The sequence below is a fragment of the Neolamprologus multifasciatus genome, chromosome 8 (genome assembly GCF_963576455.1).
Source record: "Neolamprologus multifasciatus chromosome 8, fNeoMul1.2, whole genome shotgun sequence".
Lineage (NCBI taxonomy): Eukaryota > Metazoa > Chordata > Actinopteri > Cichliformes > Cichlidae > Neolamprologus > Neolamprologus multifasciatus.
In genome coordinates this window covers 23,060,075-23,086,118 of record NC_140446.1, presented here as the reverse complement: position 1 = coordinate 23,086,118, position 26,044 = coordinate 23,060,075, and the positions used below count along the sequence as shown (strand labels likewise).

The window sequence follows — 26,044 nt, the reverse complement described above, 5'->3', positions numbered from 1 at the left end:
ACACGGACTTTCAACTCCCGCCACAGATTTTCTATGGGGTTGAGGTCTGGAGACTGGCTAGGCCACTCCAGGACTTTCAAATGCTTCTTACGGAGCCACTCCTTTGTTGCCCAGGCGGTGTGTTTTGGATCATTGTCATGTTGGAAGACCCAGCCTCGTTTCATCTTCAAAGTTCTCACTGATGGAAGGAGGTTTTGGCTCAAAATCTCACGATACTTGGCCCCATTCATTCTGTCCTTAACACGGATCAGTCGTCCTGTCCCCTTGGCAGAAAAACAGCCCCATAGCATGATGTTTCCACCCCCATGCTTCACAGTAGGTATGGTGTTCTTGGGATGCAACTCAGTATTCTTCTTCCTCCAAACACGACGAGTTGAGTTTATACCAAAAAGTTCTACTTTGGTTTCATCTGACCACATGACATTCTCCCAATCCTCTGCTGTATCCTCCATGTGCTCTCTGGCAAACTTCAGATGGGCCTGGACATGCACTGGCTTCAGCAGCGGAACACGTCTGGCACTGCGGGATTGGATTCCCTGCCGTTGTAGTGTGTTACTGATGGTGACCTTTGTTACTTTGGTCCCAGCTCTCTGCAGGTCATTCACCAGGTCCCCCCGTGTGGTTCTGGGATCTTTGCTCACCGTTCTCATGATCATTTTGACCCCACGGGATGAGATCTTGCGTGGAGCCCCAGATCGAGGGAGATTATCAGTGGTCTTGTATGTCTTCCATTTTCTGATGATTGCTCCCACAGTTGATTTTTTCACACCAAGCTGCTTGCCTATTGTAGATTCACTCTTCCCAGTCTGGTGCAGGTCTACAATTCTTTTCCTGGTGTCCTTCGAAAGCTCTTTGGTCTTGGCCATGGCGGAGTTTGGAGTCTGACTGGTTGAGGCTGTGGACAGGTGTCTTTTATACAGATGATGAGGTCAAACAGGTGCCATTCATACAGGTAACGAGTGGGGGACAGAAAAGCTTCTTACAGAAGACGTTACAGGTCTGTGAGAGCCAGGGATTTTCCTTGTTTGAGGTGACCAAATACTTATTTTCCACCCTGATTTACAAATAAATTCTTTACAAATCCTACCATGTGAATTCATGGATTTTTTTTTAACATTCTGTCTCTCACAGTTGAAGTGTACCTCTGGTGCAAATTACTGACCTCTGTCATCATTTTAAGTGGGGGAACTTGCACAATCGGTGGCTGACTAAATACTTTTTTGCCCCACTGTATATATGTGACAGATATTTAAATATAATACATGAGTTGGTGCTGTGGATCTGGTGCTTCTATTTTAAAAGTAGGACTTTAAGAGAAACGTGACACTCTTTAGACAAAAAGAACTTATTAACACTATTATTGTTACAGACAAGCAGGAATTAACATTATGGTTTTATTATTAGCCATAGTTACTACATGCTAACTTAATGCTAACTTAGCGGATGGCTAATGTGGCTCTCAAATGTGTGTGGGCTATATTTATGGTAAGTGTTTAAATACTTCAGTGTTGTTGAAGCAGCCGCTTTACAAAATTCAATCCAAAGTACTTCAGCTACTAATGTAGGTGCTGGCTATATATGTATTTATTTATTTTGACAACCCTGCATTTTAAACACATTTTAGAAGTGCCTTCGACACAGCTTCACAAACAAGTAATGAAGGCCCAGCTGTCTTAGAAACTAATAGCAAGCTAAAATTGCCCAGAATCAAAATGAAATGAACATCAGTGGAACAATAAATACATGTAAAGAACGCACACTATTAACTGAAAAGGAGCACACTTTAATTCTTTTAAAAACATATGGTTATTGGCATGATTCTTTCGTATTATTTACTAAAAATGGTTTCCGTTGCTGCACTTAGAGTCTAATTTCTTGGCACTGAGATTCTCATCTCAGGCTGACAGATCGGCTGCTCCTTGTCCTCCACCTGTTCACAGCTTTTTCTTGTGGCCTGTTAGTGTTTATTTTCACATCACCTTCAGTGTCGAGCCTTTTCTCTTTGTGCCTGTGGCACAGTGAGTGTCTCAGTGGAAACTACATTCAGCAACTCCATTATTTCAGCCATGCTTTAGTTTTTCTTTTTTTTCCTTCCTAAAAGCATCATCAATCTCGAAGAAACATTTAGGAAATCCAGACACAGTGGGTTTCATGTTTTTAATCAGACTTTGTCTTTCTTTTTTTTTCCTGTAGCCGTGAAGCCGACTCTCCACCACATTGGCTGCATTTTCCATGCCACCTCAAGGCAAATCTAAAAAGAGTGCGTGACAAATTGCTTTAACACAAAAAATGGTGGTAAATTACTGTCATTTAGCTTGCCTGGTTATTTTTTGTGGTGGGTAAGAACTTTGTGACGCGCATATTAGCGAGTGAGGCCAGTTGTATCCCGCATCCTGTGTTTTAAAGGAATTGGATTTTAAATAAACCATCTAGTGCTACAATCACACTAGGAAAGCAGTGGTTGGAGACCACAGACAATCAAAACCGCTTTGAAAATGTGCAGTGAACTTGCAGTCTTGTTGCCTTTGAGATGGTTGCTTTGAAGGCGAGGACCAGGTCTGTGCACACTCGCAATCAGCTGCTGTCTTCAAAGTGACTTTGGTGCATCAAGACAGTGATGTAAATGGCAATAAGATGGCGTCAGGCTACTATTACTTTTGCCATCTATTGCAAATATTTTGCTTTCTACATTAAACAGAAATTCACTCTTACATTAAGTTCACAAGAACATCAGACATTTGAAAAAAAAGTTCAAAAATCGCTCCACAAATAATGTCGTTGCTGCTTGAGGCAATTTAACTGGGAAATAGGTGCATGGCAATCTTACGTTTATGTAAGAATGTAAACAAAATATAACCAACTGGCAACCAGCTTGAGTGCCCTTTGGCAAAGAGACACAGACTGGCTTAATATTTTGTCTTTATTTTAAAATTAGACAGCAATCATTAGCAACTCTTGGCTAATCTGCCTGACTGCAGTCAGTCTGATCCAGGAGACAACTGTTTGGAGACAGGTTGTCTCCCACTGGATGACATGAAGGTGTTGCATGCTCAAAACTGTGGGAAACCAGTGTCTAAACCTTAAGGGGCATGACGGCGAGTCCATTTTTGTTTTCCATCTACAATTAGCAGAAAAGGCATTAGTGCATGTTATTATTTTATTTTACATTGTATTTGCTACGTTACATCATTTTTATAATTTACAGTGATAAAAACAACATTTTTTTCAAGACAAAGGGGCTCAATCAATGCAAATATGATGCCGTGGATTACATCATGTGATCCACTTTGCTTTAACTCCATACTTTCATTCTCATCTAGTTCTTGCTTATCTTCTACTTATATTTTTGTGCCACCCATCTGGAGAATCAGCAGTGCTGGAGCAGTTTTTGGATGCAAACCGGGTTCTGGTTGTATGAATATAACATGAAGCCTTCAACAGGAAGTGAATACTTTTTGTAAGCAGAGCATGCTGGTTTTGATGTGCTTTCTTCTGGGATTGAAGAGGATTCATATATGGATTTATTCTACCAGTGGAGCTTACTTTAACACTCGCCGGTGACAGGAGCTTTGTAGTCAGACTCTCTGTAGCTTTATAGGGAACGATTGATGCACACATATGGGAATGTTCCAAATTTGAAAATATTATTAAGACTGATTGAAAATTCCCGCATTAAAGTTTCAAATTTATCTTAAAAATATTTGTATGACATTTTACTGGTGGTTCAAGTACTAACATGTAGAGAACATACGCAATGTACTTCATGGTGTCTATATAAGTTATCTGTGGTAGTCAGCACGGGTAATTTTTCTGTTCACTTTTGCTTGAAAACAGGGAAGGAGTAGCTGGGGTTTTTTTTTGGACATTACTCATCTAATGGTTGGCTAATGAATATATGGACTCTGTTTTCAGCAAAGTGGCCATTTTTTAAAACTACTTAATTAAGCTTCCATCTGTCTGTGGTGCTGATTCAGTGTTCGGTTTTCATAATGTTATTTTTGGCTTTGGATAGTGCCTGACATGGAACACGGTTTATTTATTTTGTACTTTTACTAAGTTGGCTGTTAAAGTTTCATCCTTTTATGTTGCGTTAAGTTTCTTTTATGTTGCTTTTCTTCTGAAAGAGATTCAGACACACTTTTGAAGCATTTTTTCTCCAAAAAAGATCAAAAAAAGCTTATTTATGATTATTTATCCTTCGGAAGAATGTAGCCCTGAATGGTTGTTAATTAAGTGTCTTATGCTTGTCTTATTCCTAAGTATGGCAACAGACTAACTGCGAAGGTAATGAAACGGATTAAGATGACTGATGACTGTCATTTTGCCGTTATGCTACTCTGGCTGTGTAAAACATCTCTGCATCATCATTACTCCGCTTTCCCATAGAGTTGTGTCGGTTCATGTGGACACAACAACATTTCATAACTCATCCAAGTGGCTTCTTCAGTCGCTAACTGAAGGTTTTCCCAAAAGGCTAGCGCTATTAAACTGTGAAGTTATCAGCAGTAATGGGGACACTTGAAAGTTGATGTATACCATAAACTAACACGTAGGGATCAGTATTTAGGGTGTGATTCACATCCTCCACTGGAGCAGAAATTTAGATGTCATCAGGATGCTGCAACTCCACTCTTGCATGTGCTGCTTTGGTTCTTGAATAAGTTGTGAAGAAGAGCAAAGATATAACACACAAAGAGCTCAAGTGAAAACAAGTGTTAAAGCTGGTCTTCCCCAAGGCTCAGGGCCCCCGGCCAGAGTCATGTATATAGTGTATTCTTTTACCTGTGTGTTTCCTATGCATTAGTTAACACACTCACTTGGAAAGCTAAATGTTGCTGGTTCAATTCTAGTTGGAGATGCAAATTTTGAAAGGCATCTGCAGTAAAACTCTGAGCTACTGACCCCTTGTGACAAAGGAATTGACGGAATGAACTGCTTCTCCCTCTGGCTAAATGGCACAGCACAAAAGAGCTGCCTCATCACGCCAGGACACTGTTCTCTATTTACAGCTACAGTCCAGTGGTCTCTCTTCAATAATGAGTATATGCACATACTTAGCAGGAAGTATGATTCGAGCAGAGAGTGAAGGGAAGCCATTTGGGTAAAATGGAAACAGCCATCTCTGAACTGAACAGGGACCCTAAGGGTACATCTTTCACCGTCTTTACAGTGCGTGATTGCAGCCATTCCCCAGACTCTATGAATAGTACATGAATAGTACTCATGGCCATTGCTTAATGGTTGAGACAATTTGCATATCAACAATCAGCAATGATCTTGTGTCTCATTATTCTACAATGATGCTGGTTTTGATCGTTATGCAACTGTAGAGTTTTTAAAGCGGGGAAACCTGCAGTCAGCTGAGACTGAAGAACTCAAGAACATTTGGATGAGCGATGAAACAGTTCTCCCACCAAAAACTTTGCATCTAAATGAGCTGAATTAGCTTTCTGGGGTGTTACTTACACAGGTTACTGAGCATGCATCAAGCCATTATTCCACAGAAGACGGCATGATGCATAGCATGTAGGACTGGGTGACGTGTTGAATAGTTGTTAAGAACACGTTCATTTCCATCCTTGTTTTGTTACTTTGTCACAAAAGAGTATTTGGGGTTCTAGTAAGTAGTTAGCAATAAAGAGCATTACTGCAAAATTTCTTTCCTTCATGCAATAAGAAATCGAGTGAAAATCTAACGTTCTGTACTGCATGTAGACCAGTGTTGGGACTAACGCGTTATTAAGTAACGCGTTACAGTAACTACGTTATTATTGTGGTAACGAAGCACGGTAACTAGTTATTATGCCAAAATCAGGAACGCGTTAGTCGTTACTGGTATTTAGATAGGGTCGTTACTCGTTACTTCGTGTGGCGGCTATCGCGGAGCTTCCACAGATTCTGTAACATTAGCAAGTGGTGGAGGCAGCAGGTGGATGAGGGAAAGGGGACGCAGAAGGAAAAGAGACCCGAGGCGGCCGCCGGTCCAAGTGTGAACTGAACTTCAGGTAAGAAGTTATGACCTGCAGGCTATCCGAGTCAGATATAAACCAAGTTTAGGTGGAGTTTATTTTCGTTATTCTGACTTTTTCCATACTGCGTACTAGCTAGCATGACGGAGTTTCTATACAGCTGGGTGGGTGCTATGAAGTTAATGATGTTGAACTTTATTTTGTTCATAAGTTATTAGAGTTGCCAACCGTCCCGTCTGGTGTTCAGAGAAAATATTACGCGTTTCTTATTGAGGTGAAAAGGAACAGTTTGTCCCGTAATTCAGCTACAATGAAAAAGACACAAAGCTGGAGTTATTCTGTGTCTTTGCTGCACAGCTGCCTCTTCTTCTTTCATTCTCTCCCCTCTCTCTCCTGTTTCTACTTCAATCATGAAAACTGATCAATGATCAGCTGATCGGCTCTCTTGTTTGTTTATCGCCCACTTTGCGCCAGAAAGAGGAAACCAGCCAATGTCGCGTTAAACAACAGCAGCACTTTTAAGCTTGATCAGCAGTTGTTAGAATTTATTTAATATTAATTTCTAGTATCTGTGGTGTAATCTATATTGATGTACATCATGCGCCACTAGGCGGCAGTACTTACCATCTAGTCAGGAAATGGTGGTATGTAATTAGCACGAGAGTAAGCTAGAATAAAGATGGTTGTTGCTCCACGTTATCGCTTGAGCGGGGAGTTTTATTCAAGAGCCCAACACAACATGGTGTCAGAAGTGCACTCGCTCTAAGCGGTGAACTGAGAAAAATTTAAAAGAAAGTCAGCTTGGCGATCGGCTAGCGACAAACATGACGGAGCAAGCAGCAGCTCTGCCGGCGGCAACTGGCCCGGTTATGGCAGCTCCACCAGCGGCTACTTTCACCATCAAGCCACCGGAACCGTTCGACTTCGCTAAGCCCCAGGAATGGGAGAAGTGGATCAGACGTTTCGAGCGTTTTAGAATGGCAAGTAATCTGAACAGTTCAACGGATGCTAACCAAGTGAACACATTAGTTTACTGCATGGGAGACGAGGCTGACGACGTGCTAAGGGGACTTGACCTAACAGACGGGCAGCGCCAGCAGTACGATGCGGTCAGAAACGCATTTGATAGACATTTTGTCCCCAGAAAGAATGTGATTTATGAAAGAGCAAAGTTTAATAAGCGAGTACAACAGCCATCAGAAACAGTTGACTCCTTCATAACAGCTCTATATGCTCTCGCTGAAAACTGTGAATATGGTGAACTTCACGATGAACTTTTGAGGGATAGGCTCGTTGTGGGTCTTAAAGATTTATCACTGTCAGAGAGAATGCAGCTCAACAAAGATTTGACCCTAACCAAAGCTATCACAATGGCGAGACAATCTGAGGAAATAAAAAGACAGCAAACTGACCTAAGAGGTGAAAGCAGCACTGGCAAAACAGCCGTGGATGCCGTGCATGTCAGAAAATCACAGCCAAATAAATTCAGAAGCAGAGAGCAAAAGCAGTTCAAGCCACAAAAACCACAAATGACAAAACAAGAGAAAAAAAACATGTTCTAAATGTGGAAAAGCACCGATGCACCCAGCAGCACAGTGCCCAGCTAAAAATGCAGAATGCCACAACTGTGGGAAACGTGGACACTACGGGAGAGTTTGTAGGTCTACAACTGTGCATGAGGTGGCAGACAGTGCAGATGGACTTTTCCTAGGTGAACTGGATTCAGGAGAAGACCCGTGGCTTGCTAACATCTGCGTGAGAGGCAAAAGTATGACATTTAAATTAGACTCGGGGGCAGATGTCACAGCTATCTCAGAGGAGACATTCAAAGACATTAAGCAGCCAAATGAACATTTGCAAAAAGCTGAAAAGCCACTGTATGGACCAGGAGGTGCAGCACTGACCGTACTTGGGTCCACAAAGGAAGACATTTCCTACAGTGACAGGAGCACTACAGAGACAATCTATGTAGTCAGAAATCTGCGTGTAGCTCTCTTAAGCAGGACAGCTTCTGTGAGACTGAAACTAATTGCCCGAATGGACAATGTTGACCTTGAGACAGTGAAGAAAGTGTACCCCAAACTATGTGATGGGCTTGGGCTTGTTCAAAAACCATACACGATTAAGCTGAAGCCTGACGCTAAACCTTATTCACTGAAAGTGCCAAGGCGTGTTCCACTGCCACTACTGGGCAAAGTCAAAACAGAGCTGGAGAGGATGGAACAGTTGGGAGTAATCAGTCGTGTGGAAGAGCCCACAGACTGGTGTTGCGGCATGGTCGTAGCCCCCAAAAAGGACAAAGAGAAAGTCCGTATCTGTGTGGACATGACACCATTAAATGAGTCAGTGTGTCGTGAAAGATATATCCTTCCCTCTGTAGACCAAACACTAGGCATGCTCACAGGTGCGCAGTATTTCTCCAAGCTCGATGCTAACATGGGCTTTTGGCAAATACCGCTGTCCAAAGAATCTGCTCTCCTCACCACATTTATTACGCCATTTGGTAGGTACCATTTCAATCGTTTGCCATTTGGTATTTCCAGTGCACCAGAGCATTTCCAAAACATGATGGTGACGGAAGTGACAGCCGGCCTCGCGGGAGTCGTGTGCCACATGGACGACATCCTGGTCTGGGGATCCACGAGAGAGGAGCACGACATGAGACTCCACGCTGTCCTCGACCGTGCAGAGAAGGCGGGCGTCACCCTGAACATGTCAAAATGTGAGTTTGGCAAAAGGGCAGTGAAATTCTTAGGATTCATTGTGTCATCTGAAGGCATGAGTCCTGACCCTGACAAAACTAGTGCGGTGCAGAATATGAAAGAGCCAAGCACCGTGAGTGAGCTTAGGAGCTTCTTAGGAATGGTGAATCAGCTGGGGAAATTCATCCCAAACCTCTCCGAAAAAGACAAACCACTGAGAGACTTGCTTTCAACTAAAAACATGTGGTACTGGGGGCATGAGCAACAAAACGCGTTTAGCAGTTTAAAAGAAGAACTGTCATCCGCTCCAGTACTGCAGCTTTACGACCCAAACAAACCACAAAAGATCTCAGCAGATGCCTCTTCATACGGGTTGGGGGCAGTTTTACTACAGAAAGACAATGACATGTGGTCACCAGTCGCGTATGCCTCACGATCATTGACAGCCACAGAGCAGCGCTATGCTCAGCTGGAAAAAGAAGCACTGGCGCTCACCTGGGCCTGTGAAAGATTCAGTGACTTTATTCTAGGGCTACACTTTGAGCTTGAGACTGACCATAAGCCACTTGTGAGCCTACTTGGAGGACAAGCCTTGGATTTGCTTCCACCGCGGATACAGAGATTCCGCATGCGCCTAATGAGGTATTCTTACACTATAAGGCACATTCCAGGCAAAAGCCTCACCACAGCCGACACGCTGTCACGGTTACCGCTGGCAGGCAGCGTGATGCCCAGAGACAATGATCTTATGGAGGACACCGATATTTACGTTGACGCGGTGCTGGAGGGCCTTCCTACTAGCAGCAAATACCTTACAGATCTCCGTGAACAGCTACAGTCTGACAGCGTCTGTTCCCAAGTCATGAAGTTCTGTGCAGAGGGCTGGCCGGACAGGAACCAGCTGCAGGGAGTGGTAAAACACTACTGGTCCGAAAGAGCAGTTCTGAGTGTACACAATGGACTACTACTGCGAGGCACGAGGTTGGTCATACCTGCAAACATGCGAAATGCAGTTTTGGACAAAATACACGAGGGACACCAAGGGGTAGTTAAGTGTAGAGAACGTGCCCGACAAGCAGTGTGGTGGCCAGGCTTAAGTAATCAGATCAGTGAACTTGTCCTTAAGTGCAGGCTGTGCATACAGGAGAGAGTTAACGTGAGGGAACCTCTTATGCCCACACGTTTACCTGAGAGGCCATGGCAGAATTTAGGAGCTGATTTGTTCACACTAAAAGACAAAAACTATCTGTTGGTAATAGATTATTTCTCGAGATATGTCGAGATTGCTCAACTCAGCCCAACTCGTTCAGCCAATGTGATTGTGCATTTAAAGTCAATGTTTGCACGCCATGGAATACCTGAAGCACTGATTACCGATAATGGCCCACAATTTGCATGTCAAGAAATGAGAGACTTTGCAAAGGACTACTGTTTTGAGCATGTCACCAGTAGTCCCAGGTACCCGCAGAGCAACGGCGAGGCGGAGAGGGGCGTCCAGACCATCAAGAATCTCCTCAAAAAAGCTAGCGATCCATACAAGGCATTGCTGGCATACAGAACAACAGCACTGGCGAATGGCTACAGCCCGGCTCAACTTCTCATGGGGCGCAGGCTTCGTACTACCTTGCCAATGCTTCCTGAAACCTTACAGCCCTGTCTGCCTGATTTTCAGCAGATTTGTCGTGCAGAGAGAGAGAAAAGGCTGAGACAAACCGAATGTTTTAACAAAAGACATAGAACAAGAGAACTGGATAAATTGTTGCCAGGGCAACCAGTCTGGATCACGGATGCAAAAGCACAGGGCACAGTGACATCAGTCCACCCAACTCCACGATCATACATCATCAGTGGACCCCAAGGGACAATCAGAAGGAACCGCAGTCATCTTGTGCCGATCCCGCAAACAGAGACTCAAACCGAAGCAAAACAGATCCAGTCCACTCCTACAGAGACTGTTTCTGAGCCAAGCGCACCACATACACCAGGTGTGGTTAGAACCCGGTCTGGTAGGGAAGTGATTAAACCGAAAAGACTTGATCTGTGAAGCTAATTGTTTGGAAAGGGGAAAGTTGTATTTCAAATGCTAAGTTGTGGTTTTGAGAATAGCATGTTTAAAAGGTAAAATGGTTGGACATATGTTACAAGAGAAAAGAAAGTGTTTATGAAAATACCAAGTTTATGTTTCCTGAAATGCTGGGGTATGTCTGTATTGAAAAAAAATATTATGCAGTTATGTTTTGTTTGAAGAGCAAAAGAATGTACCAGCCTAACTTCAGTAAGGGGGATGTGGTGTAATCTATATTGATGTACATCATGCGCCACTAGGCGGCAGTACTTACCATCTAGTCAGGAAATGGTGGTATGTAATTAGCACGAGAGTAAGCTAGAATAAAGATGGTTGTTGCTCCACGTTATCGCTTGAGCGGGGAGTTTTATTCAAGAGCCCAACACAACAGTATCAGCTGATGTTTGCTGGAGCCACAGCTGCAAAAAAAAGCTGCTGGTCATGATGTCGGTTTGGTTATCTGGTGAGAGGGAAACATGAAGATGAAACCAGGAGATGTCCTTACTGAATCATGAGAGCTGAACAGGTGATGGAGAAACAGGTTTACCTTTTAGGTGACATGAATGAGTTGAAGGGAAGTTATGAACTGTTTCTGAGAGACAGATAACCCCAGGATCCTTTTTTAGGTAGCTGACAGCTGGTAACTGTGCAGGTGCGGATCTAGCAAAGTTTTGCCAGGGGGCCAGGTAGGGCATTAACAGGGAGAGGTGGGCACAAAGAAATACTTTTCTTTCTTATTCTCATTTAAAATGTCTAGCTTTTAAAAAATAATTATCTGAATCTTACAACAAACGATTGATAGATTGATACATATATACCATCAAAACAGTGAACATCACTGTCACAACAGCATTTGTTTTCATTCAAAGGCTTTATGATTTTTCCTATAATGGTGGGCCGGCAGGCAGCATGGTGGCACGGTGGTTAGCACTGTTGCCGCACAGCAAGAAGGTCCTGAGTTCAATTCCAACATCAGGCCGGGGTCTTTCTGTGTGGAGTTTGCATGTTCTCCCCGTGTTTGCGTGGGTTCCCTCCGGGTACTCCGGCTTCCTCCCACCGTCCAAAGACATGCAGCTTGTGGGGATAGGTTAATTGGATAATCCAAATTGCCACTAGGTGTGAATGTGTGAATGAATGTGAGCACGAATGGTTGTCTGTCCCTGTGTGTGAGCCCTGCGACAGACTGGCGACCTGTCCAGGGTGTACCCCGGCTCTCGCCCTATGACAGCTGGGATAGGCTCCAGCGCCCCCCGCGACCCTGAAAAGGATAAGCGGAAGTGAATGGATGGATGGATGGTGGGCCGGTCTCTAGTCAAAACGCCCGGTCCGATTTTTTGTCCCAGTCCAGCCCTGTATGCAGCTCATCTGCAGTCTGGTGTTACCTACATCTTCCTATTTAGAAGGCAGAATTTCCAAGTTCTGAGTACAATCAAAGCACCACGACTGCAGTTTTTGTGTTGGATGTAAAAGGCGCACATGATGCTGTGATGTAGGCTAGAATCATGGCAGCGGTCAATGATGGTCCAGGCGTGGGATTTCTCTCGTGGAAATATGCACATTATCTTTTCCTTTCTATTGGTAGGTGGCACAGTGCACTTGTGGCAAGTAAGCAATGTGTTGCTTCCAAGTTATGGAAGCAACACATTAACAAGAGAATTCTAAGTAAAACCAAAGTTACTTTCCCTAGTAACTAGTTACTTTGAAAGTAACGAGTAACTTGAAGTAACTGAGTTACTTTTGATAGAAGTAACTAGTAATGTAACTAAGTTACTATTTTAAAGTAACTTACCCAACACTGATGTAGACAAACAAGACTACTGGTTTCATGTGCTATGCTCTCAGCACTGGTGCCATTTCTTTGGTAGCACAATGGAGCTGAACACATTTACTCTGACAGTGAAAGCAGAGGTGTCGGGTTAATTGCAGTCAGCTGTCTCCCCTCTGACAGATGAGTCCGTCTGAACGTGTAATGTATTCAGCTGTAAAGCGCTCGTCTGTTATTAATTTTAACTTGTGCATTGTGGAAAGCATAACATGGATATAGAACTTCTGATCTCCTTAGTATACAAATTTTAGCACTGAAATAAAATTCAGTTACTTGTCAATGACACCTGCCCCCCCATAACCCCCCCCCCCCCTTCCCTACTGCTTTCACTGACACTGCAGCACTGAAGACTGGAAATGTCTAAAATAAGTTAATTGGCTAGATAATGACATGGGTTGGACTATTCATCACTCGCAGATGCATAAGGACTGGACTAAGTCACCAATAGTCAGTAACAGAGATAAAGGATTAACTTCGTTCTCTTGCACAAACTGCTGATAATGACTAGCTTAGTGTATTCTAACTTGTGCTACTTACAGGTTTACTATTAATAACTTTTTCAAGAGTTGTGGTCATTTTGAAAAATTGTCTATCACGTAGACTATATTATGTTAACAGTGTAGACTAAGGCCTCAGTCACATTGGTCTAGAGACCAGTGGGTGACTGCCTGGGAAAAATGCCGCTAAGGAAAAATGTGTGTTCCCTGACCAGTTAGTGAGCGCGTGCAGGAGATTGCTTGTTGTTAATGGAAGATTTTCAACATGCAGCTACTTTTACACAATTACTTTACAGTTTTCTGAGATAAAAACAGAAAGAAACAAGGAAAGGAAAGAAAGCAGGAATAAAACCAAATCCTTATGTACATGAAGATATTCATGAAGTGTCTCTGTCTGCTTTGTGTGAGTTTTGTTGTGGGGTTTTGTTATTTTTCAGTGCCCCTACTTTTACTGTTACCCCAGAATGATCGTTTTCTAAAAATATTATTTTTAATAAGCTGTGTTCCCACATTTCCAACATAATTTAGTATTTATGGAGTTTATCAGCCCCTTTAGTGTTTCTCTCTGTTAAATTCAGTTCTTGTTTTACTCTGTTAGTTGTCTCCTGTGTTTTGTGCTGTTTTAGTTCCTCCTGCGGCCGATTGTCTTGTCTAAACCTGTGTGTAGTTTGCCTTCACTGTCTCCATTTCCCTAATCACCTTGCGTGTATAAATAGTCCTGTCTTTTCCTCAATTGTTGTTGCAGTGTCTGTTATCCTGCCCACTGTGATTTTCCTCCACGTTCTCCTGAGGTCTGTTAGATATTGTGTTTCATGGCATGGATTGTGTTTTGAGCTTTTATGGATTAGCCTAAATAAACAGCTCGTCTTTTGTTAATTTGGTCTGCCTCCTCCGCCCTGCACTTGGGTCTTAACTTCTCTATTCAACAAATCGTAGCCAGATGGAGGCTACAAAGTTCATCACTGCTGTTATTTTGTTGAATAAGTTATTTTATGCTTTGCACTTGAAGCATTTCTATTTCTATCCATATTCCCTTCAGGGTCTATGTAATCTTAAGTTGAACTACCCATTTATTCACTTGTCTCCAACCAAAGCTGAGCTAATTTTGAGCTTGAACGGTGGTTTAATTGGAATTGCTTCCCTTTACAACAACAGTGTGACGTTTCCTATATCATTTTCAGACACAGCATTCACTGGACTTTAATCAGAGAAGAAAAACATGTCAGCTCTTTGTCAACAATGTGAAGTGATGCACTAGACTGAGTGCTAACAAGCACTTTAAGTGACAATGCCCTAAAAGATGGTCCTGCAATTTTATATACAATTCAGTTTTAATCAGGTAGGGCAAATATATTTAGAAAACATGCATCTCTAATACTTCACTGAAATCAGAAATACTAATGAAAATGTTATGGTGATGCTAAGAAAGTTCATCTACAGCTCACTGAACACTGAGTCACTTTATATGCACTGCGTTTCTGCACAATTCATTCTGTTGATTTGTCAACTTTGCAAAACATTCTAAACTCAAATGTATACAGACATTCACAGCTCTAGGCGAATCAATAACCAAAGCTAAAACCGAAAAAACCTAAGTCTCTGTCTTTTTCTGTCATCTTCAGGGTGTTGGTACGGACCCCCACAGTGCCTTGGCTCTGCCCTCTGACTCCAAGTGGCACAAAGAAAAAGCAGAGGATCCCCCGTTCCAGTTCCTGGACTCTGATGATATGACCATCAGCATAGGTAGAGCTGGACATCTCTCAGGCAAGCCTCCCTTCATATACCCACATCAGTTGTTTTTTGGGCTGCAGTCTTTGTAGCTGCAACCTTTGTAGTCTCTTTTTTTCAAATGCATGATTTGTTGCCAAAGCGGTTCAGGCATTAGAAAGCAAAACTGAGGAAAAACGACTGCATTTGGTTGGCTATCTGAAACCTCACCTGGCGCTTCTATGATGGCTCTCTTTTTGTTGTCCTGTTTTTTCTGTTTCTCTTTTTCTACCTGCCTTATCTCACCACCTGTAATCCTCACTGGGTGCTCTTGTGACTTTGAATGGTGTTTTTATCTTGACAGCTCTTGGGAAATTATCCTTGGCTGCAACACTAAACCTTCCTTTAAGCAATCATCTTTCCAAATGCTATTCCCTTATAACGTAATGTCCTACATGCTAATTGTAAATTGTCACACTTGTCTGAATCGGTTTATAATGGGTAGGTTGTTCTGTAATTAACATAAATTATAATTTCCAACGTGCAAGACAGAAACAAGTCTAATTTTGTACTGTTTTGCAGAAAACATGAGTAAGAAACATTTTCTAACATATCAAAGTAATATTATAGCAACTGAGCAGTGACACCCCACATATACAAGTGCCTAACAAAGGCAGAAAATTAATGAGCAAATAAATGCAGCAAAAACATAACATAAAATACTAAACATAAATGCTGGCCTCACTTGCATGAAAACAGACTGTCTGATATGGTTTAGTCAGACTTTTTTGCTGTTAGGTTACAGCAAACACCTGGTCATCCAGAGGGGAACGTGCCTCAACCTCTGGTAAATCGCTTTCAATTTAAAGATGATTGCACAGGTTGTCTGGTGGAGGCACCAGGTTGTGGCTGGATTCTCAATGTAGGTGGTTAATGTGAACGTCTGTGTATTTAGATAGCTAAATACACAATATATTTAGATATACTGGCTTTGTATAACATTTGTTACGTACTTACCTATAAGTTCTTACTAGGATAATACAACAATACTCACAGTGCATGTTAATGCTGTGACGACTGTGCTCAGAGCAGCTGGTTTGTTGCGTTTGTGGCGCGCTAAACATGCGTCTTGCCTTCAGGGAAACTCCATTGGTACTATTTTTGGTAATGGTAATAGTTTAGATAAATTGGCTTTTCATTCACATGTTATGTTCTGTTTACTCCTGCACTGAAAAGCTGTTAACTGTCGGTCTGCGTTCTTATGAATTCCAAGCACAGCAGGGGCTCTGCTGAATCATACACATTGTTGATTTCGAACCAGACTACCAGAGCAAATGGTGAAAATGAAATGGAGAGTCATGCTGCTTATTATAAGCCTTATGTCGTTATTTTTCTTTGGTGTCACAATGAACCCAATTAAGGAATAAATCTTCATCAGCACTAATTGTCAAGACCGTAACTCATGAAAAGTAATGGTCAGGTGCAGCAAGGAAGAAAACAAAGACTTTTTAAAAATCTTAATTATACCCAAAGTGTTGATGCTGCATTTCATTTTCATTAAGAGGTATTGAGTGCACAACCTCCTGTCATTTATCATAGATCACCTACAAAGGTTTTGTTTGTTTTTTTAAATCATGAATTACTTGTACCCTTAAAAAAATATTGTTTGTTTTCAGCATACAGTCAAACCAGCATAGAGACAGCCTGAAAAGCAGGGTCTCTCTGCTTGAGTTATTTAGTCAGATTTTGATTGACAGCTTTTTTGCCAGCTCAAACAACCCAAATCAAAAGGGAAAAAACAGCAGAGTTTGATTGAACTGGACCAAAACGTCTCGATATCCTGAGTATGAGTATAGGAAACAGAAAAATACCTTCCTTCCATGCAATATAATGTGACCCAAAGGGCCTGACTCATTAATATGTAAAGTTTTTATTTATTTATAAGATTAAAAAAGAAATTCTGAAATAGGCCAAGTTACATTAACATAAGAATTCAACAACTTATCAGATAAAGATAAAAATATGTATCTAATGAGGGAGGTCTGGCAGATAATGCCAATTTTAAATTACCCAGGATAGGATGATTATTTAAAGCTGGGTTCTTCTTCTTCCAGCCCCTCTCTGACACTCATCTAATAAGGGTTGAATCTGAAAAAGAACACACAAATCTGGGATTTTCTTAGGGTAGCACAAACTTAGCACCTCGTTTTAATTGCATGCCAGCAAATCTAGCGGATTAATTAACAAGACAACAAAAATGGCAGTGCCAAAAGGCGTTGATTAAACACAAAACATTATTTCAAACTCTGAGACAGTTCATGGAAGTTGTGGCAGTAACCTGCATGTGCTTGCTTTAGTGCTATAGTCTTGTAAAATACAAAGCAGCATACGCTTTTTTTAGAGCACATATTTTGACCTGTGACTGCACCAGAACTATAGGTACTAAAATTAACAAGTGCCACCTCAGTGGGTCACCACTAGCATTGGCTGGTCTTTGGAAATTGAACAGTGCAGCCTGTATTCTTATTAATTACTACACTGTCTTCCCTGCTGACATAAAACTTTGGGAAGTTTGTTCTTGCTACCAGGAACAGTTTGACTTCAACCTGGATGTTGCTGAGCGATTGCAAAGTGCTTGGAAGACTGAGTTATTTTTTGAATTCATTCGTGTTTGCGTATGCTCCTGTGAGTCACTTTCTGACTCACTCACTCCTCTTTATTTCCGTCATTGTCACAGTGACCTCCGTGTTATTCAGTTGATGGTTTTTTAAAGATAAAAAGGCATTTCTATACAGTGTAAAACATGTTTAATTTTCACTGTTGTAAGGACAGCACCTAAATGGGTGCTAAACGTGTTAAGAGACAAAAAGTGACAAAAGTGATAAAACTCTCAAAACTGACAGTGAATCCCTGCTTTAGTCGCCAAGTCCACCAAATGAGTAAATATATATTTCAAGCTACCTTCGGTGTGGCTTATGGATCAGTTAGTCTCCCTCATGGCTTGCCTGAGGGCACTGAAGTCAGTCAGCCAATACAGTAAACAGAAAGACCAGCCCCCATAGGGATCAAAAGTGCTCTAAGTCACTGCAGGCTCGACGTGCTATTCAGGATGGAACATAGCTAGTCTGCAGTAGAGAATTACAATTTCTTCGTATTTTGCTTCCAGGGACACAGACTTGTGTTAGTGAGCAGCAGGCTTTCTGAATGTCTTGTAAAGTTTTCTTTTGACAGTGACTGCACTTTTTCCCACAGATTTCCCATGAATTGTTGAACATTTCCAAATGATTTTTTAAACACTGACCTATGAATTATTCAAGCATTGAAAACAGGCATCTTACTCAATCAGGTTTAAATTATATCTTTCGGAGTTTGTTACTGCCATTCTATTTACAAAATACCAATTATAACACAGTTTGACAGGCATAAAAGAGTTCTTTTACACCAACAAGGTATTCTTAAAGAGCTATTTGCTAAAACTTGGCATATCGCAGCATGGCGTCCACTGTGTACTTAAAATATTGAAGAAGTGGTGGAGGACAAAATAAAAAATGTCATGCCTAAAAAAAACTACAGAGCGTGAACTGTATATGAAAAGAAGAGAAAATCTAGCAACGACCTGACACAGGACCTGAGAGATGCATCAGGCCTTTCTGTTGATCCATCTGCTGTCTACTGAAACATCATCAGATATGGTCTCATTCAGTGGAAGATGGCTGTCAAGAAGCTATTTTTAAGGAAGAATGACTGGGAGGAAAGCTAGAAGTATGTTACATTACACAAGAACTAGACTGAGAATCAGTGTCAACATGTTTGATGGAGGGATCAGGGCTGCAGCTAAAGATTTTGGTTGTCGACTAAACTGCCAATGGTTCTTCAAGTAGTCGATTAATCTACGATTATTTCAATAACTCTGATCGTTGCTTCCCATGGGCAAACCTCCTGTTATAGGCTCCAGTAGTTCATTTGCTCAAGTCTGTGAATATCATCCTGTTGTCTCACCCCACAACAAATTAAATTCATTAAGAAAAACTAGGAGACAGTGTAGCTATTCCTGTTTCCAACAGGTAAGCCAACATAGACATTACTGTACAAACATTACCATAAACAAGGTATCAACACGGCGCACTAACTTAACTGTCTAAAACTGACCCACGCTGAGGTGACATCAGAGCTCCAGGGTGCCAGAGTTTTACATTTTTATCATGGAAGGAAATCTCCGCTTTTGCACAGCCTGCATTTAACTTTGTTTGTTTTCTTTGAAATGCTTTCACATTTTTTTAAATTTCCGTTCCCATTTTCTTCCGTCCTCCTGTTTTGCTGTTCGTGCTACGTTCTTCTTTGTTAGCACTGAGTGCAGTCTCAGCAGATGATACAGATAACAGAAAAGTACCATTACATTTTTATCCACCGTACAATACCACCTGGAAAACATCTGTCATATTGATATTGATCCCAAATACACTGCCAAAAAAGAATTCCTGGAAAAACACACAATGGGACACTGTCAGTCATGGATTGACGTCCCCAAAACCATAACAAAGATGCTTCAAAGATCATGATGAAAAAGACAAAAAAAAAAAAAAACCTGCCAGCATCCAAAGAAAAGCTTTGAAATGAAGTCTGTAGAATTATTTCTGAAATAAATTACATAAAGCTTGCCTAAGAGAGTTCAGGCTGTGTTGAAGAATAGCAACATCCAAGTTCTTTAGTATGTTTTTGCCTTGAACACTATGCTTTGGGTGTTTCAATAGATTGCTGTACTTATTTCCCATTTTTCTAGCAAAATATAAAGAAGCTGCAGGATTGCCCAGTACTAGTATTTCACAACAGATCAAAAGAGTAACCATGTTTTAGTCACAGCACAGCAGCATTAATATCAGAATCCCTGTCTTCCTGTACAGTACAACAGCTGCAGAGGTGAAGATGATTGTAGCCTCTGGGCTCCTGGTGTCAATATAGGTTCAAATCTAAAGGCTCTCTTTTCATTCAAGGCCGCTGAGTCTTCTTTAATACTGCCTGTGATATTAACCTTAATCTGGGCTTCACCTTAATGGGGTTAGGAGCAGAGGAAGGTGTAAATGCTGTAGATATCAGCAAATGCTTCTGCAAGCAAGCTGTACAAAAGATGATTGACAGCTTTTTTCTTTTATACTTTGGACACCGCTCAAGGTTAGATGTCTAGAGTAATAGTGGGTTCAACTCCAAAAAACTTTCAAAGACATGTAGGATGCCCGGTTTTAAAGATTTTTGAAAGGTTCCAGTTCAGGTCTATTGAAAGATTGACCTTGTCAGGCTTTGCTTTTATTTATGATCCTTTTACAGACAAAAGCTATTGATAAATCTCTTTAGGTTCATGTGTACAAACTCATGTTTAAGCTATAATCAATATTGTATTTTAGCATTACATGCATCCTCTCAATAAATGCTTCCTTTATCTTTCAGTGTCCTTTGGTGATCTGATGATTGGTGTTTGGGCTCTCTTTTTTGGGGACCTCTTTTTTTAATTTCTTGACTAATTTATGGATATTTCCTCTTGGTTTGGGCTTTATCTTTATTTGAAATCTTACCTTTTGACTCAAAGTTCTTTTTTGGAAGCAGTTGTTGTCCTTTTAGTCATCACAGAAGATGAACAAACCAAAAGCTCAATCCAGTCCTTTAGATGTGTGGTATATGAATGTGGAAGGTATGCATTACATTTTTTTCTTTATTCTAATCTCCCAAGCAGGTTGATAGTATAATTGTGCTTCATTTCCATTGCTGAGATGGGCATCTGTTCAGAGGTGGGAATTAATCTTCTACTTTTAGAGAAGAACTTTTAAAAAAACCCTCCTCCACAGAACAATTAAGCACAACACCAGACATTTAAATTTGCATTTCAAAAACATGCTAATTATTCCTAAAGAGTAGCATAGCCACATGATTCATGAATTTGAAGTATTGTCTTTGCTAGAAGTGACTTCTGGTATTTATTTTCTGTATGACTTCATAAGTTTCTTACATCATTCTTTTCAGGATTGGTTGAGTTGATTGAGTTATGTTTTCATTCATACACAGCTCCCTAAAATACCACCACATTACTTCAGTGAGGCTGAGGTCTGGATTCAGCCATTATTTATAGATTTGCTGCTGTTCTTGGGGATCAACATCTTCTTGCATGACCCAGTTTCAGCAGCCTTTAGCTGCTGGACAGATGTCCCCACATTTGAGTCCACAATATTTTTATCAACAGAGGAGTTCATCATCAACTCAATGACTGTGAGGTGCTCTGGACCAGTGGCTGCAAAACTAGCCCGAATCAGCCACACCACTATCGCTTGTGCTTGGTTTGTGCTAATATGGTGCTGTGCATTATGGTCAATCATTTCTCATATGTCCAGAGGACATTGTTCCAGAAGTCTTGTGGTTTGCTCAAATGCAGCTTTTAAATTTTAGCCATGCTGCAGTAATCTTTTTAGAGAGCCTATCTTCTGGAAACCCTTCCGTACAAGCCACACTTGTCAGTCTTGTTCTAATGGTGCTGTTACAAACTTTAACATTTAGGCCTCTTGACCTCGAAGTGAATTTGCTGGGACATCCACTTCTGAGAAGATTGTGGCATTGTATTACCACACATCTCAATACTCCAGACCAGAGGTGGTCCTGTAGTCATACTTGCTGATGAGTTAATCAAATGGCAGCATCTGTCTGCTACCTTTTTAATTCTCGTGGACGCAGCAAGGATTTACTGCAAATGGTCTGCAAGGTGAAAACTTTCTTTTTCACATAACTGTGGGCATCTGCCAATATCAGTCTATTGGTAGTCTTGTCAACAAAGATCTTATTTATAGCTGATAATAGCTCATTTTTTAAAAAACTCTGTTGTGCCACATGAATTTTGCATCGGTTCATCGCGTGACAAAGGGCTGAATGAATCAAGACCTTCTGTGAATTCAACCTCGTCAAAATTCAAAGACCATACCTGATGTTTGCAGTCTCCCCTTGGAGATTATCTTCTCATGCAACTTTCTTAGGAATCCTCTTCTGCCAAGGAGAGCAAAAATCAATTTCTGTTTCAAACTGAGCCAGCCTTCATGTCAGAGCACATCACTGGGGATGAGAGCTGGGTCTCCAGCTACAAACATAGTTGATAAACAGGAGTTCAGTCAGTTATTCCACAATTTTTAACCCCAGAGAAGTGCAGCCAGGCGCATGTTTACCATTTTCTCCAGAATCACAAGTTTGTGCAATATAATTTCATTGCCCAGTACAGTACAGTTACACTGTAACAATGTCAGGCATATGAAGGAGAACATCCAATCAAAACAGCCTGGCTTTGCTGTCAAATGTTGTGGTCATAAAAATCAAAACAACATCGTTGCTCACCACCTACTGTTTTGCTAAACAATGAACATTTTACCAGACACTGAACATTGTGAACACTCGTACACAATATAGAATGCATAAAATTATTTTAGGCATTGCTATCATTCCACAATATCAGTATGCAAACAGGCTACAGAGCACTGCTGCAATGCCAGAAATCCCAGAGATGAGATAAAGGGTAAACAGTAAACCTGCGGTATAAATAATGACTGGATTAATTAAGGAAGTAGATGCAAATGTGCAGAGACACGGAGAATATCAACTGATTAATGTTTGGGAGTGGCTGACGTGACAGAAGATTTAGTGAATGGAATAAAACAAGGCAAAGAAGAATGCATGAACTTGTAAAGCATAGCAGAATGCGGCACATTTTGTTGTTGGTGTAATTTGATCCAGTATTGTAAATCACTTGGATTAGAAACTGAATCGTTGACCATCTCTCTAAGACTTTTAAATTATGTTTGAGATATCATTGTTTAATGTGTGCAGTGGTTTACAAGTGTGTATAATAAAGAAAGGGAATATGTGGTATGAATAGTAGTGTAATGTGAGTGCAAAAGAGCTAGTGGTGCTGGAGATGCTGAGTCAGTCAACTTTTTAATAGTTCCACTATAGTTGATGTTGAGTTTGTCTAAATATTTAGTTCTTGAGCCAAGACAACTTAAAGTGAGAAAGTTTGGCCATTTGGAGTAATAGCAGCTTTGCATTATTCAATATTTCAGGGTGTTTACACCTGCAGTGTTTAGTCTATTCTGTTTAAACTGCAGTTCGCACTGAGGTGTTGACCAAAACAACCACACCAAGACCCTTTGGAGGAGATGGTCTCAGTCTGGTTCTGCATACTTCAGAGCACTTTGTTTATGGTCTAAACATGATCCGACCCAGCTACCAGGTGTATGCAGCTTGTTTGAGGTAAATGCCTTCCGATATGCAGGCTTTGCGTTCTGGGATGCAGCAGAGGGTACCATAGGTGTGCAGAGTACACAAACTACTAGTAGAAGTTAGGTATCTATCTCTAGCCACTTCCTCCAGCTAATCCCAGGGAACGTAGAGGCATTCCCAGGCCAGCCAAGAAACATAATCTGTCCAGTCTACACTTGATCTACCTCAGGGATTCCTTTCTGTAGGACGTGCTATAAACTCAGCCAGTAGACATTCCAATTCAGATGCCGAAACCACCTCAATGGCCTCTTTTTGATGTGGAGGACGAGCGGAATCTTGAATGGATGAAGTCTTCATTGCATCTCTTAGGGAGAGGCCAGCCACCCTTCAGAGAAAGCTAATCTCTGCCTTGTATCTAGGATCTTGTTCTTTGGGTCACTATTCCAAGCTCAAAGGGTAGGGTAGGGATGTAGATCGGCTGATAAATCAGCAGTTCTGCTTTTATGCTCAGCTTTTTCTTCACAGCGATAGACCAGCACAGTGTTCACATCAACTAATCATCAACTAAATGAACTATAGATGTTAAAATGCCATAAAATAAAGTTTAATGCCTTTACACAGCCTCTCAGTTCTTCTTGTGTCTGAAACAAGACTTTCTGGCTTCTCTTAATTTGAGGCTACCCTCCCTTTATGCCAGCTTTGTTCTTATAGGCTGCCCAATTGCAAGGTGTTTTTGGCTTCTAGAGCTTTCCGGCCAAGGCCCCATTCCTGACATGGCCATATTAAAAATGTCCACTTTTACTTACATAATAGAGAGCTTTAACTTTTTTCCCCAAGGAGTAAAACCTCCATCCATGCTGGATACAACATTTATCATCTTGAAAAATATGAAGAGATTGATGACATTTATTGTGTAATTAGTGTTCAATAAAAGTGCAGTGCAGAAGCAAGACATTGGCTTGCTTACTAATTCTTTTGATAAATAGTAGTGAATGATGGTGTCCTTACTTTAGTATACTTCAGGTAGAACAGTGTTGTCTAAAATGTAGTTGACACAGTTGATACATTTGACACATCACACAAAATTCTGTGACAATAGCACAGGAAAGAAACTGATGGCAGCTGGATTGAGCTATTTGAAATATTCATACCAATGCCACACCTGTGGCCATGAATACCTAATCGTTGGTACAATTTGGATTGATCGTGTTTTGTTTCTTGGTTAAAACAGAATAAGCCAATCTTTTGCTCTACTAACTTTAGTACAGTGTTTTTCAACCTTTTTTGAGTCGCGGCACATTTTCTAGATTAAAAATATCCTGTGGCACACCACCAACCAAACTTGCTCCAAAATGACACATTGTAGCCTAATTCAGTACATGTAATGGCAAGTTAGTCTCTCAGTGTGAAACCTAGGCCTGTCTAGATGAACACAAAGATGATATTCTGGCAGGAATTGAAGAAAGGCATACAGGCGTTTAAGCTTGCTTGGGACCATGGCACTGTTTGAGAGCTTTTCTCCACACACCAAACAAAACGGAGTGGGTGCAGTCCGATCTCCAGTGAAAGTAAATCCAAACGAAAGATAACTTTCACTGTATTGCCTCGAGCTCACCGTTTTCGCTTTCTTTGGACTACCGCTCATACTAGGCTCTTCTGGATTAGAATCTTGTCCAGGCACAGTTCGTAGTCCGCAGTTTTTCTTTTCAAATATTTATCCATCTTTGTTGTTCGTCTTGCAGCTGCCATGTACCGCGCGCATCACTAACTGTGTCTTAACTTAACAAGGTGATATTGCGCTACCCACTGCCACCCACTGACATAAAAGAGTAACTACTCTACCAGTCACTGCATTGAAAGCACAGATGCCCAACAATGATTTTATTACTTGTAGTAATTATTAAATTGTATTTTTGGACCAGTGAATTAAAATTAAATGGCTGGGAAACACTGCTTTAGTAGATGCATTTCTCCAACTGCACAAGTCCTGAAACATGTTTAATAGATCAGTTCTCTGCCTCCTGCTCCTCTCCAGGCATTTGAAGTGGCAAAAGCCCTTGGTAAGCATGTTTCAATTCAAAGATGCATGTATTCACACATACACATTCATGCTTAATGCGTAGCATCCTAAATAATTCAGTTGAGATTGGGAGGAATCAAAGTGTGCCTCTATTTTTTTAGTGGCTCAGTTTAAATTTTTAGATTTACTTTGAAATGACAAATGGGATTACGTGTGAATTCTTCAGAGCACAGTATGCTGCAGGTTCCAGAATGGTATAGTTGTAGTTGTCAGGAATTGATGTCTTTCCTTTAGAAAAAAAAACGTGTTTCATTAAATACAGACCTTAGGTTATGTTATTTGTAGCTTTTGCCCAATCTCTTATAATGAGGGGGCAGTGGTGCCATAGTTGTGATCAAAGGCAAATCTTAATGCATACTGCAGCCATATCATACACCTGTACATTACATTAAGTCACTGCTTAAGATGCAGTACCCTTTACTAAATTCTCATGAATAAAAAAAGAAAATCCTGTCTGACCTTGTGTCTCTAATTGTTATAATAAGGTTTTTTTAAAAGAACTTATGAGTCAGCCATAATGAAATGCTCAACAAAGCAGATTTTAAGATAAGAGACAGAGTTAAAAACACATTTCTAAACATTTATAATATAACAGACCAAAATAAATCTATAAGTAAGGGTTTTAAGAAAACCTTATGACAAAAGTGATTTATCTTTCATCAGAAGAAACTTCAGAGAAGTTTCAATGTTTGACTTAAATTCATTGCATAATAAGTGTCTCTGACAGAAAAAGATCAATAATCTGTTATTTGTTTTTAGTGTTGGACACTAATATCAGAGTTGACATCAATCTGATTGTATTGGTACCTAACTAGTACTAAAGAAGTAAAAGGTACTTAAGATGAAGTTGAATATAATTGCATGACAATTGGAGTCTCTCAGACAGTATGTAGATATGGGCCATTTCTTGTTCTGATGGCTCAAGGATATCACCATTATATTTGTGGCACTTTGG

At 40.9% G+C, this 26,044-nt stretch overlaps 1 protein-coding gene across 2 annotated transcripts in view; it reads left to right on the top strand.

Moving 5' to 3' along the window:
• Window positions 1-26,044, top strand: part of slc39a11 (solute carrier family 39, member 11) — a 186,505-nt gene that overhangs the window by 103,429 nt on the left and 57,032 nt on the right. The window contains exon 5 of one of the 2 annotated variants that reach the window (XM_085170430.1): window positions 14,681-14,801. In XM_085170430.1, the coding sequence (XP_085026556.1) occupies window positions 14,681-14,801 (121 nt within the window). Of the gene's footprint in view, window positions 1-14,680; window positions 14,823-26,044 lie in introns of both variants that reach the window. The other variant, XM_085170429.1, reaches the window with a different exon arrangement.